The sequence below is a fragment of the Pan troglodytes genome, chromosome 8 (genome assembly GCF_028858775.2).
Source record: "Pan troglodytes isolate AG18354 chromosome 8, NHGRI_mPanTro3-v2.0_pri, whole genome shotgun sequence".
Lineage (NCBI taxonomy): Eukaryota > Metazoa > Chordata > Mammalia > Primates > Hominidae > Pan > Pan troglodytes.
Window position 1 is genome coordinate 33050165 of NC_072406.2, and position 12059 is coordinate 33062223.

Here is a 12059-nt window from a genome sequence, read left to right on the forward strand (position 1 = left end):
ATTATTATTACATTATAATATATAATGAAATGATTATACAACTCACCATAATATAAAATCAGTGGGAGTCCTGAGCTTGTTTTCCTGTAACTAGAAGGTCCCATCTGAGGGTAATGGATGACAGTGATGGATCATCAGGAATTAGATCTCATAAGGAGCATGCAACCTAGATCCCTCGCATGTGCAGTTCACAATAGGGCTCACGCTCCTATGAGAATCTAATGCTGCCAGTGCTGATCTGACAGGAGGCAGAGCTCAGGTGGTAACGCAAGCCATGGGGAGCGGCTGTAAATACTGACGAAGCTTCCCTGGGTTGCCTGCTGCTCACCTCCTGCTGTGTAGCCCAGTTCCTAACAGGCCATGGCCTGTGGCCTGGGAGTTGAGGCTCTGGCTTAGAGAATGAATTTAAAGAGAAGTAGAGCCATGACACTTCTGAGGAAGTTATTGCAATGATAGTGACTGATGTTTGGAGAAGAGTATCAGTAGCGACTGGCAAGAAATGAATGGATTACACAACTGTTTAGCAGACAGTATCTTCCTAGATTACCATCATGATTCCATATCAGAGTGAAGCAGATAATAGTGGTAACTAAGGAAAACTGGTCATTTCAATAGGGGAGCATTTCAGTCACTGGTGTTGCTCTTCAGAATTCTTGAAGCATTTGCAAATTTCCTTTGAAGATCTATTTGTCCTCAAGAAAAGGTCTTTAACTTATATCTTAATCTAATTCCAAACATATTTGAATACTTGCAGTGGCTGAGAAACTCATGTCATAGCGTTTTGGTTGATATTTGGTGGTAATTGATAGGGTTCATTAGAGATACATGTTTAAATCAAACTCTGACTCTGAAAGTGAGAATGCATAAGGTAAATTTTACCAATTTACTGATAAGCACGGAAATAAATTAGAATGATGGAAAACAATATAATAAGCAAGTGCTTTTATAAAATTATTCCTGACATCTTTGAGATAAATGATCCTGCCATTGAACTCTTCCTTCATTTTAGGGTTCTTAGTGACCACTTATTTCAGTTAGCTCTGTGAAAATGAGTTTTGTTGTTCCTGTTAGTCAGCACAAAATAAAAGTGATCATAAACCTTTTATAAAGATGAGGCTTGCATTAAAAAGAAAACCTAATTGAAAGTCGCTTTAAATTTTGAGTGATTAATTTCATGCCAAATAAGTAACTAGAAATCGTGATGGCTATAAAAAAGCAATTATTTGCAAAATTGGAAAAAGCTAAATTCAATCTAGATATACTTTTCTACATTTAAAATTTGTGTATTGGGAGAGATATAATATAGCAATTGTGGAATTTTAATGTAATAGCCTGTTATTATAGGTAGTTTGTACATGTGTGCTGTTGGGCTCTCAACCAGCTAATTACTTTCCCTCTGGATACTTTTATTTCAGTTGATCATCTGTATTATATTAGGTTGGTGCAAAAGTAATTGCGGTTTTTGCCATTACTTTTAGTGTTTCTCTTGTTTCTTGCCTGATAATAATGTATCTACTTAATATCATTTCAAACATATAAAAAAGATTAGGATTTTTAATATGTTTTGGGTTTTAACATTTTAATATATATTACTTTAAAAAATAGACACTATATACCTGTTGAGTTAAATATTAAGAGCTAAAGTTCGTGGCCCCATTTTAGGAAAACAAAGGTTGCAATCCAGGAACTTTCTCCCTGAGTCTCTGTAATTTACTCCAAACCAAGTAAAAGTAGCTCTCCAGTAACCATTATTATTTATCCTACAACTCTTGTGTTTCTAAGAGTGGACACAATATGCTAAATTTGAAGAGCTGATTGTATTTGAAAGATGAAAATGTCTGCAGGTCAGCCGGGCATGGTGGCTCACGCCTGTAATCCAAGCACTTTGGGAGGCTGAGGCAGGTGGATCACCTAAGGTCAGGAGTTCGAGACCAGCCTGGCCACCATGGTGAAACCCCATCTCTACTAAAAATACAATAAATTAGTCTGGCATGGTGGCTGGCACCTGTAATCCCAGCTACTTGGGAGGTTGAGGCAGGAGAATTGTTTGAACCCAGGTGGGTAGAGGTTTCAGTGAGCCGAGATTGCGTCACTTCACTCCAGCCTGGGCAAAACAGAGAAACTCTGACTCAAAAAAAAAAAAAAAAAAAAAAAAAATTCTGCAGGTCTAGATCCACCAGTGCAAGACATCTTCTTCCGTGAAACTGTTTTTCATTATGGGATGTATAGAAAACAAATTAAAAATGTAATAATGTAACATAAAATCTATTTTGATTTTTAATCCAATGAATCTTGACCTAACATGCTCTACTATTTTGGAGGAAATAGTCAAACTAAAAAGAACCTCAGAATAAGTTGCTCATCATCAAGACTGAACTGATTATTCAGTGGACAACCAAAATGCAGTGGTGATGTTAACTTTATTCTTTTCACATACTTCAAAACTTTAATTACCAGAAAAAATATTCTTTAGTACGACCGAGGACTCAGGTTTTAAAAGAGAACTACAATAATTATGGGGTAAAGTAGAAGCATCATTTTTGTTTTAAGTGAAAGGCTCTTCATTTCACATTTACTATGCTACACATTATTGATTTTTTTCTCTGGTGTTGTTCTTTGCAGAGAGTGAATCTGTCCTTTGATTTTCCATTTTATGGCCACTTCCTACGTGAAATCACTGTGGCAACCGGGGGTAAGTGGTTTTCTACCCATTCACCTTAAGTAATCTATGGTTTGACTGCAGTTATTATTTTTAATTTACTCTGTATTTCAAGATGGATATTTATTGAGAAAACCATTGTGTTTTATCACAAAGTCATAGGTATAAATAAAACCAAAGAAAGGGTATGGTTATTGGAAAAACTTCTCAGCAGATAAAAAAAGTATTTATAATAATTTTCAACCTAGATCACCTCTGCTTTTCTTCTAAATTTTAATTCATTTTTGGTAGTGTGGTAAGACTGTCCAAATGGCAGAAATTGGAATAGAGATAGAAGGAAAGGCTGCTTAATGAAGCTGCTGGTGATCTTAAATTTTCTTTTAATGTATATAGTTGCTATATATATATAATATATATATGATATATATATAGTATATATATAATATATATTTACATATATATGCACTTACACACATATATATATACACAAAAACACACAACCATATGTGCATTAGCTTTGATCATTTTTTTTCCTTGAGTGTTACCTATTTTGATTGACAACTCATTTGAGAGTCTTCAAATAAAGCTGAAATCCAGCTCAAATTTTTAAAATTTTATTTTTCTCCACAAGCTTGGAGGTTAGTTTAGAGATTAGCAATATCCTAACAAAGTAATTATCATTCTTTATTGTACATCTCAGAAGTCAGAAATATTTTAATCTTCAAGCGCTACTAGAAGTGATAAGCAAAATGCCAGGGAATATCCCTGTAGGCTTTATGAAGCAGGGGTAGGGAAGAAGGAGAAAAACACATAAAAATGGAACAGTAAGTAAAGAAGTAATTGAAAGAAATTCCATAGGTGTACAAAGAGGCTGTGAGCATCTATGCCCAAAGCACCATAGACAGAGTCTCTTTCCTTCACTGAATCTTACCAGGGGTCTTCTGGATGGTGTGGAGACCATGTTAAGTATTGCCATTTTTTGCCATACTTTAATATAAGACCTAGAAGATATTTAGGATTCAGAAGAAGATTTGTAATCAGAAATATCAACAAGTAAATGGAAGTTTTTTGAGCACCAACTCTGAGTGATGGTAAATAAGTCTACCACTGCCTTAGAGGTGTGTAGCTTAGTGGAATATTAGGCAAAGTGAAGGAGAATGTGGGGAATTGCTTAGGAAATACAAATGATGAAATATGCCCAGGTGCAGTGGCTCATACCTGTAGCTACTTTGGAAGCTCAGGTGGGAGGATCGCTTGAGCCCAGGAGTTGAAGACAAGCCTGGGCAACACTGTGAGACCCTATATCTACAAAAACATTTAAAAAATTAACCATGGTGGGGTGCTCCTGTAGTCCCAGCTACTCAGGAGGCTGAGGCAGGAGGACCACTTGAGGCCAGGAGTTTGAGGCTGCACCGAGCTGTGGTCATGCCATTGCACTATAGCCTGGCTGACAGAGCAAGACTCTATCTCTGAAAATGAAATAAATAAAATGAAATAATTAGCTGGTATGATGGCATGCATCTGTAGTCTCAGCTACTTGAGGGGTTGAGGCAGGAGGATCACTTGAGGCCAGGAGTTTGAGGCTGCAGTGAGCTATGACCACACCACTGCACTACAGCTTGGGCAACAGAGCAAGACCCTGTCTCTAAAGAAAAAACAAATGAAAACCAGAAAAAGAAAATACAAATGATAAGCTATGGGTTTCCAGGGATGATATAACTGAGACATCTATGAGTTTCAAGTGAGAGTTGTTTAAGACTATAGAAAAATTGTTGTTCAAAGTTTTTCTTGAGGATGTCAGAATTTCTATGGTTGTGTAGAGAAGGAAGAGAGGATCACAGAGAGGAAGATCCTGAGTAAATATACAGACGAGGAGAATGGTAGGGTATATTTGGGATAGTAAATAATTGAGTTTGAGTTATGTCAATGGTATCTTTACCAAAAAATGTGGCATGTTAAGATTGGAAAAGTAGGTTGGGGCAATTTTACAAAATGCCATAAGGGATAGTTCGAGTCATTAGTCCTTAAGTAATAAACTTTAAGAAGATGAATATAGATGTGTGTGTAATACATTAAAGTGTAGAAAGACTGAAGTTAGTACATTTAACTGGAAGAATATTGCAACTATTTGTGTGAAAAATATTGAAGCCCTTGGTGATTTTGTTGCTTCAACCCAAGGAAAAGGAATCATACTATTGGTACCAAATACAGAGTCAAGAAACACTGGCTTTAGGGAGAACCAGTGACTTCAATAGTGAAACTTAAATTTTGTGTGAAAATAAAAAGGAATATATCTAAATGAAATTGCTCACAAGAAGTATGTCTTTTGACCTCATCGGATATATCCAGTATAGTGCCAGGCATTTAATTAATTTTGTTGAAGGGTTAAATGAAAAGGGAAGAGGAAAATTGAAAGGTGGCCCCAATAAGCCATGAATCATATCCTGTTCACTCATGTCATAAAATATAATAGAAATATGGTGATTCTAAAATACCGACATTAGTCATGTTTTCTGAAATTTAGGTGAAGAGTGTTCTACTGAATTTTTCAAAAAGTGAACTATGAACCACATGTGCTTAAAATGTGTACACACAGTGTAAAAATAATGACAGCTTTGCATTTTCAATTTCTCAAATTGTTTTATCTTTAAAACTCATGTCAGCAATTCAGCCAATATGAAGTAAGATTTCTCCTAGCGGAACTGGCAGGATCAAACCCAACCAGATAGCTACATCATCCTTGCGATTTCAAAGAGCCATTTTCCTTTGTAAAGATCCTCAAAATAAGTGAAAAAAAAAAAAAAACCTAGCATCCTGAGTGATCTCTATCTTCTTTGAAGAAAACATTAATGTAAAGACACTCCTTTTGTTTCTCTACTTAAAACACACTAGCACGCAACTTGCATATAACAATCTGTGCTCTATTTAAAGAGGCGGAGTCAAGATAATCTACACATTGACCTGGGTGTCTTCAAAATGAAACCTGAGTCTCATGTAAAAGGTTCCAGTGAAATACATAGCTTGCTTGCTCTTTCTTTGTTCATTTCATTCAATCAGTGTTTCTTGAGCCCCTACAAAACACAAAGCACAAGATGCGTCATTATATACAGAGAAGGATAAGCTAAGTTCAGGAGCTTAGAGTCAAAAAAGAGGAAGGGGTGTTGATATGGTTTGGCTGTGTCCCCAATCAAATCTCATCTTAAACTGTGGCTCCCGTAATTCCCATATGTTGTGGGAGGGACCACGTGGGAGGTAATTGAATCATGGGGGCAGGTCTTTCCTGTGCTGTTCTCATGATTAGTGAAGAAGTCTCAGGAGATCTGATGATTTTATAAAGGGGAGTTCCCCTGCACACACCCTCTCTTGCTTGCCACCATGTAAGACATGCCTTTACTCCTCCTTTGCTTTCTGCCATGATTGTGAGGCCTCCCCAGCCATGTACAACTGTGAGTCCATTAAACCTGTTTCCTTTATAAATTACCCAGTCTTGGGTATGCCATGAGAAAAGACTAATACAGGCATGCTGCGAATAAGCAATAGAGAAGGCTGACTGCAGGTGCTGAAAGAGCAGGAGCTTGCTGAAAAAGGAGATCATGCTTGTTGGGCCAGTCAATTAAGAAGAGTCTTGGAAAGTGATAATCTTTGGCATTGGCCTTAGAGGAAGGTAGAATTTTAGTAGGCAAAGAGGCAGTTGAGAAGAAGTGGAGAAGGAAGAGGCATTCCAGACAAGGGGATACTGAGTTAAATGACAGCGCTGAAACCATATTGGGTATATTTGGAGGGCTGTCAACTAAAATTAGTTTATCCTGAAGAGAGGGTTGGAATGAGTCTAGTGAAGGGGAGTTGGGAAGAGTGTTGTGGAGTACTTTGAACATTAGAAATCTTGCTGGTCATGGTGGCTCATGCCTGTAATCTCAGCACTTTAGGAGGCCGAGGCGGGCGGATCACCTGAGGTCCAGAGTTTGGATCACCTGAGGTCCAGAGTTTGAGACTAGACTGCCCAACATGGAGAAACCCCATCTCTACTGAAAAAACAAAATTAGCCGGGCATGGTGGCACATGCCTGTAATCCCACCTACTCAGGAGGCGGCGACAGGAGAATCACTTGAACGCTGGAGGAGGAGGTTGTGGGCAGCCAAGATAGCACCATCGCACTTCAGCCTGGGCAACAAGAGCAAAACTCTATCAAAAAAAATAAAGAGAGAAAGAGGAAAGAAAGAAGAAAGAAAGAGGAAAGAAAGAGAGAAAGAAAGAAAGAAAGTAAGAAAGAAGAAAGAAGGAAAGAAAGAAAAAGAAAGAAGAAAGAAAGAAGGAACAAAGAAAGAAAGAGAAAGAAAGAAAGAAAGAAAGAAAGGAAGGAAGGAAGAAAGAAAGGAAGAAATCTAGATGACATCCAGCAAGCATTGGGTTTCTTAGAGAAGTAGATCTGGCCTGATCTGTCAGTGGAAGGCAGGTTAGGGTGACGGGGGTGAAGGCAGAAAAAATAGTTACCAGTTGTTTAAATACTTGCTTGTGGGATACAGTGTCTGAACTAGGATGGGTGCAGTGGGAAAACACACATGGAGCCAGTGCAAGACACATCATTTGAGTTGTTAAATCACTGTGGTTGGAAAGACTTCCAGACAAAAGGATCCACTAGGATGCAGTGAATCAAGCTAAGAACAGCTTCAAGGACTTCTGAACCACAGACTTTTGATGGATCTCTTCCGTGATTGACTAGACAGATATTATAATCAGATAGACCTATTTGACAGATGCTTGCCAGCCTTACAAATCTTAAAAATGTTCTTAACCATGGAAGGCTTGGAAGGAAAATGGAAACCACAAGTCAGGTTAAATAAAGTTGACTACAGGCCATTCTAAATAGACCTGGGCTGGGAGTTTTAAGTAGAAACACAAAAGATGCCTCTTTTGTTGACTGTCAGTTCTTATTGTGTTTACAAATTCCTCTTGAACCTGTTTCTACATTGGGTGTGGGAAAAATTAAAGTGATATGTTTTCATGGTGAATCCATGCTGTGCAAATAAATAAAGGGAATGCTTTAAACCACAATCCTCTTCATCTTACTTCATTGTTTTGCCATTTCCCTTATTTCCTTGAAATCTATCTCTCTCCACACAGACACAAATTTAACATTGAAATTAAGTCAAGATAATGTCTCATGTTATTGCTAAGGTCAGCACAATTTAAAAATGGAAAGTTGTTTAACAATATAGACATATACATCGTTCCACAGCCCCTCTTTGTATGTTATATGTATTTTACTACGAATAAGCTTAAGTTTCTAGTTTAAAATGTGAATTATAGCTAAACATCTGGTCATTTATAAACTATAAAAATAAAATCTTTGCCTATTAAGCATTTTAATATTCAAAAGCTTCAATCATCCTTATGTACAAAGTGAATTGGAAATATCTTTATTTTCTGGTTCACTGATAGTGGAATCTGAAAGCATTCATTTATCTTTCTATGTCAAAAATACTTCAGAATACAAATATTTCAGGCACTAGAAACCTAGTTCTCTGTGAATTTCATCAAAACAGTTTCATTAGTGATACCACCAAGATGTGTTTTTTGCATATCACACTACATTATTTTCTTTCTATTTCAATATTTTAATTGGTTCTTTTTTATTATTAGCCTGCTAGTGTGATCTTTTAAATGTTCAAAAATGTAGATTTAAGTTTGAGGATTTGATTTGTAATCAAATAGCTATCACTAGGAATGATATTTTTACCTGAGTCCATCATGGGTACCATTACAGTGATGAGATGGGAGCATGTGAGATGGGTTAATTACAACTTTATGTAAAGGGGAAGAGAAGAGGTAACATTATACAGATAATTTTGGCCCCAGAATGTAAGTATGTAGACAGATGGTGGTTCTTAATTAAGATAATATGTGGAATTGCAGGAAGTTGAATATGAGATTGAAAAGCAAAGGTGATATGAATTTAAAAGCTAATAATGAATGTGTATTACTTACCTTGATCATAGGAAGAATTTGCCTTCCCTTTCTACACAGGTTTCTACTTACAGATTTCATAAGAAAGCTGTTTAAAGTTTAGCTCTATTTTATTTCATTTGCTATGTAAAAGATTAAAATGTTTATTAAGTAATACCTGTACATATCTGAAAAGCTAATAACGTGGACATTTAACAAGTCAAACAGGCAAAAGTAAAATGTAAATCTCCCTTCTTCCTTTGTCTCTTAGTTCACCAGTTTCCCTCCCCCCCAAAAAACCTTACTTTTTGAGGTATGGTATATTAAAATTCAAACTTAGAGTAGTTTCCTATATGTGGCCAATAATCATTAGCTTTTTTTCTGTTTAAATTCCCACTAAGAGAGATTTTTAAAAAATATTAATGCATTTTATCTTCATTAGCTTTTCAGGAAATATATTACCAAATCTCCCTGCTCCTTTTTTGTTCTGGCTTTCAAACGGTTATATTTTAATTGCAGTCCCAAATAATATTTCATACTCTTTATAGGGACTTGATTAATAACAGGAATAAAAGGCTTTTTAGGAGAGGAAGATAGTTATTACTCATGATGATTGATTTGTAAATACCAACAACATCTTCTTTCAAGTGTATAACCCCATAAAACAAAGCATGGTGTATCCATTAACTTTCTGCATCTAGGGAGAAGGTGAATGGAGTTGTTTTGTATTATTATTATTATTATTAACAGAGATCACAGGTTATGGTAATCTGGAGATCTATGTGTTATGGAAGATACTAAAGAGATAGATGCTGGATGAAAGTAAATTCATTCCAACTTGCTTCAATGATTTAAAGTTACAAACTCAAGTCTCAAGGATTCCTAGAGAGAAAGATAAATTGCGTGATGTCTGATCTGCTGAATCTGAATAATTCTCTGAGATAGACCTCCAAAAACCTGAGAGTTCATCTGAGCTGTCTTCTTTGATAACTTACTCCTCCCTCAAGCTGTCTAGTGTCAGCAGTAGATTCAGTAGCTTGACCATTATTATATATTTATTTATTTATTTTGTAGACAGGATCTCACTCTGTCACCCAAGCTGGAGTGCAGTGGCACAATCACAGCTCACTGCAGCCTTGACCGCCTAGGCTCAAGTGATCCTCCCACTTCAGCTCCCCAAATAGCTGGGACTACAGGCATGCACCACCATGCCTGGCCAATTTTTAGATTTTTTTGTAGAGATGGAGTCTCATTATGTTGTCCAGGCTGATCTCAAACTCCTAGCCTCTAGCAATCCTCCCATCTCAGCCTCCAAAAGTGGTGGGATTACAGGTGTGAGACACTGCGCCAAGCTATGTTGTTTTGTCTTTCACGAATTGCATATTCACAACCACTTGCTTCTCCTGCATGTCTGTCCATACATGCTTTATTTCATTAGCACTGGCTCCTTGTGGCAGGGGTGGGAAGCATAATTGGAAATTAAGCCAGTAGGAGACCCAGAGAGAAAGCACCCAGGAGCAAGAGTTGACTCAATAGGAATCAGCAAGAAAAATACAAGAGACAGAAATATGGGTAGAATGAAGGAGAACAATTAGATGTAAACAAAAGTGAGCAGAGCATTGGCACATGATGGATAAGTCATGATTTTAGGACAGGAATGGGGGAAGGTGGATCAGCTAAGACAAGGGTGTGGGTAAAAAACATGGTCTCCAGGCTCATCCCCTTCCATTGCCATAACAGCCACAGAAGTGTCCACTGATTGCTAGTGCTAGAATACTCCCTTAGGGATGTTTATACCAGGAAAGCATCATTCATCTTCTTCCAGCACATCCAGGCTTTATTGGAAACACTGGCAATGATATTTTTGCTTGTAGCCTTTCCTAGTCACTGCAGCAGTAATTCAGATAAATAGCAATTTTACACAGATCCTTAAATACATCACCCAATTGAAAATAAAGGGTGTCTAAGTGACTCTGTGCAATTAATAAAGTAACAATATATGCCAGATGCTCTAACATTGTCGAATCCTGGAAAATAAAGGAAAGAAATAGTAAATAGTGCAGGACTGACATTAGACCCTGGCCATTTCAGAAATGAGTTCAAAAGAGTTCCCTCAATTCCTACTTAAGCCAGAAATTGAGTTGCATTTTCTTAGAGAAGAAGTTAGGCTTCCAGGTTAAGATAAATAGACTTTTGAATCTGAATACTTCAGTTCATAAGCCAAGGCAATCGTAACTGTATGATCTTCAGCAAATGACTTAATCTCTCTGATGTCAGTTTCCTTGCCTATAAAATAGCACAATAAAAATACCTGGTGCATAAATTTGTTGTGATGACTAAATTAATTAACATATGTTAATGATACCTGTTTCATAGAAAATGCTGCATAGATAGCATATGCTAATACTGCATTTTTCCCCCACTTACATTTCCTCCTTTATTTCTTTTCAAAGTGCGTTCTCTTTAAGTCCTGTGCTGCCTTTTTAGTTTGTCTGTTGTTTTCTTTGATGACCTCATTCATTAGATTTCTCTCCATAAAGCATAGAAGGGGTCTCAAGGAGTGTTTAGGAACCTAATCCATTGTCATCTCTAACTGCTCCTATTAAAGGCTGGCTCAACCACTGATGTCTGGGAAGTAGAATAGCATGTAAATAACTTGGGATGTCCGCTTGATCACCATGGCTATACCTATCATTTTTTGGTGCTGTTCAGAATCTCTCTAAAGACTGTCCCATGATGACATTTTGGGACTCTGGGACACTGTCTGGAAACCTTACAAAATTTAGCAATTTTGTAACACACGATAGAATCTCGAAATATTTCTCTAATTGCGACAGCATGGTTTATAACTGGGTAACAAGCATTATAATCAGTATGACATATATATTATTATACCCACGTATTCATTCTATCCTTTTTATAGCAAGAATTGTAGGGACAAGTCATCAAAGCATAAAGATAATCAAGGGTAAGATGATTGGGATGAGAATGGACATCCCCCTTGGTAGCAGCCAGGTAGCCTTTTGCCTTGAGTTTTATTTAATTGCTAACAACCCAATTAAAAAATGTATTAAAGATCCAACCCCAAATGCAAAGTTAAATGTTAGTCCAATTTCTATGTGACATTTTGCCTTTGAACTGGGAAACAGTTTTCTTTATGTGTAGTCATTATTTCATTACTACCTTTATTTTCAAGATATTTTTCTATTTTTTAATACATTACAGAAAACCAGTTGGTATAATGTGAAAGTAGGTAAAAAATATGCTCTCATTTAGAGCTATATAGCTCTGTAACTGAGACATAGTCATAAAAAAGTAATAGATCTAAATATTTTGTTGGCTAATTCTAATGGGGTTACGATGGGGTTAGACTACTTTGTTGATCTGACTAGCCTGAGGGCTACAGAGAGATTTTCATTTAATCTGCTAGAATTATTGTTCAAATGAGAAGCTTCTC

At 36.8% G+C, this 12059-nt stretch overlaps 1 protein-coding gene across 2 annotated transcripts in view; it reads left to right on the plus strand.

Annotated features, from left to right (window-relative positions):
* PLXDC2 (plexin domain containing 2) overlaps positions 1-12059 on the plus strand; it is a 470147-nt gene that overhangs the window by 249506 nt on the left and 208582 nt on the right. For both annotated transcript variants that reach the window (XM_024346245.3, XM_063781455.1), the window contains exon 4: positions 2623-2692. In XM_024346245.3, the coding sequence (XP_024202013.1) occupies positions 2623-2692 (70 nt within the window). The remainder of the gene's footprint in view (positions 1-2622; positions 2693-12059) is intronic.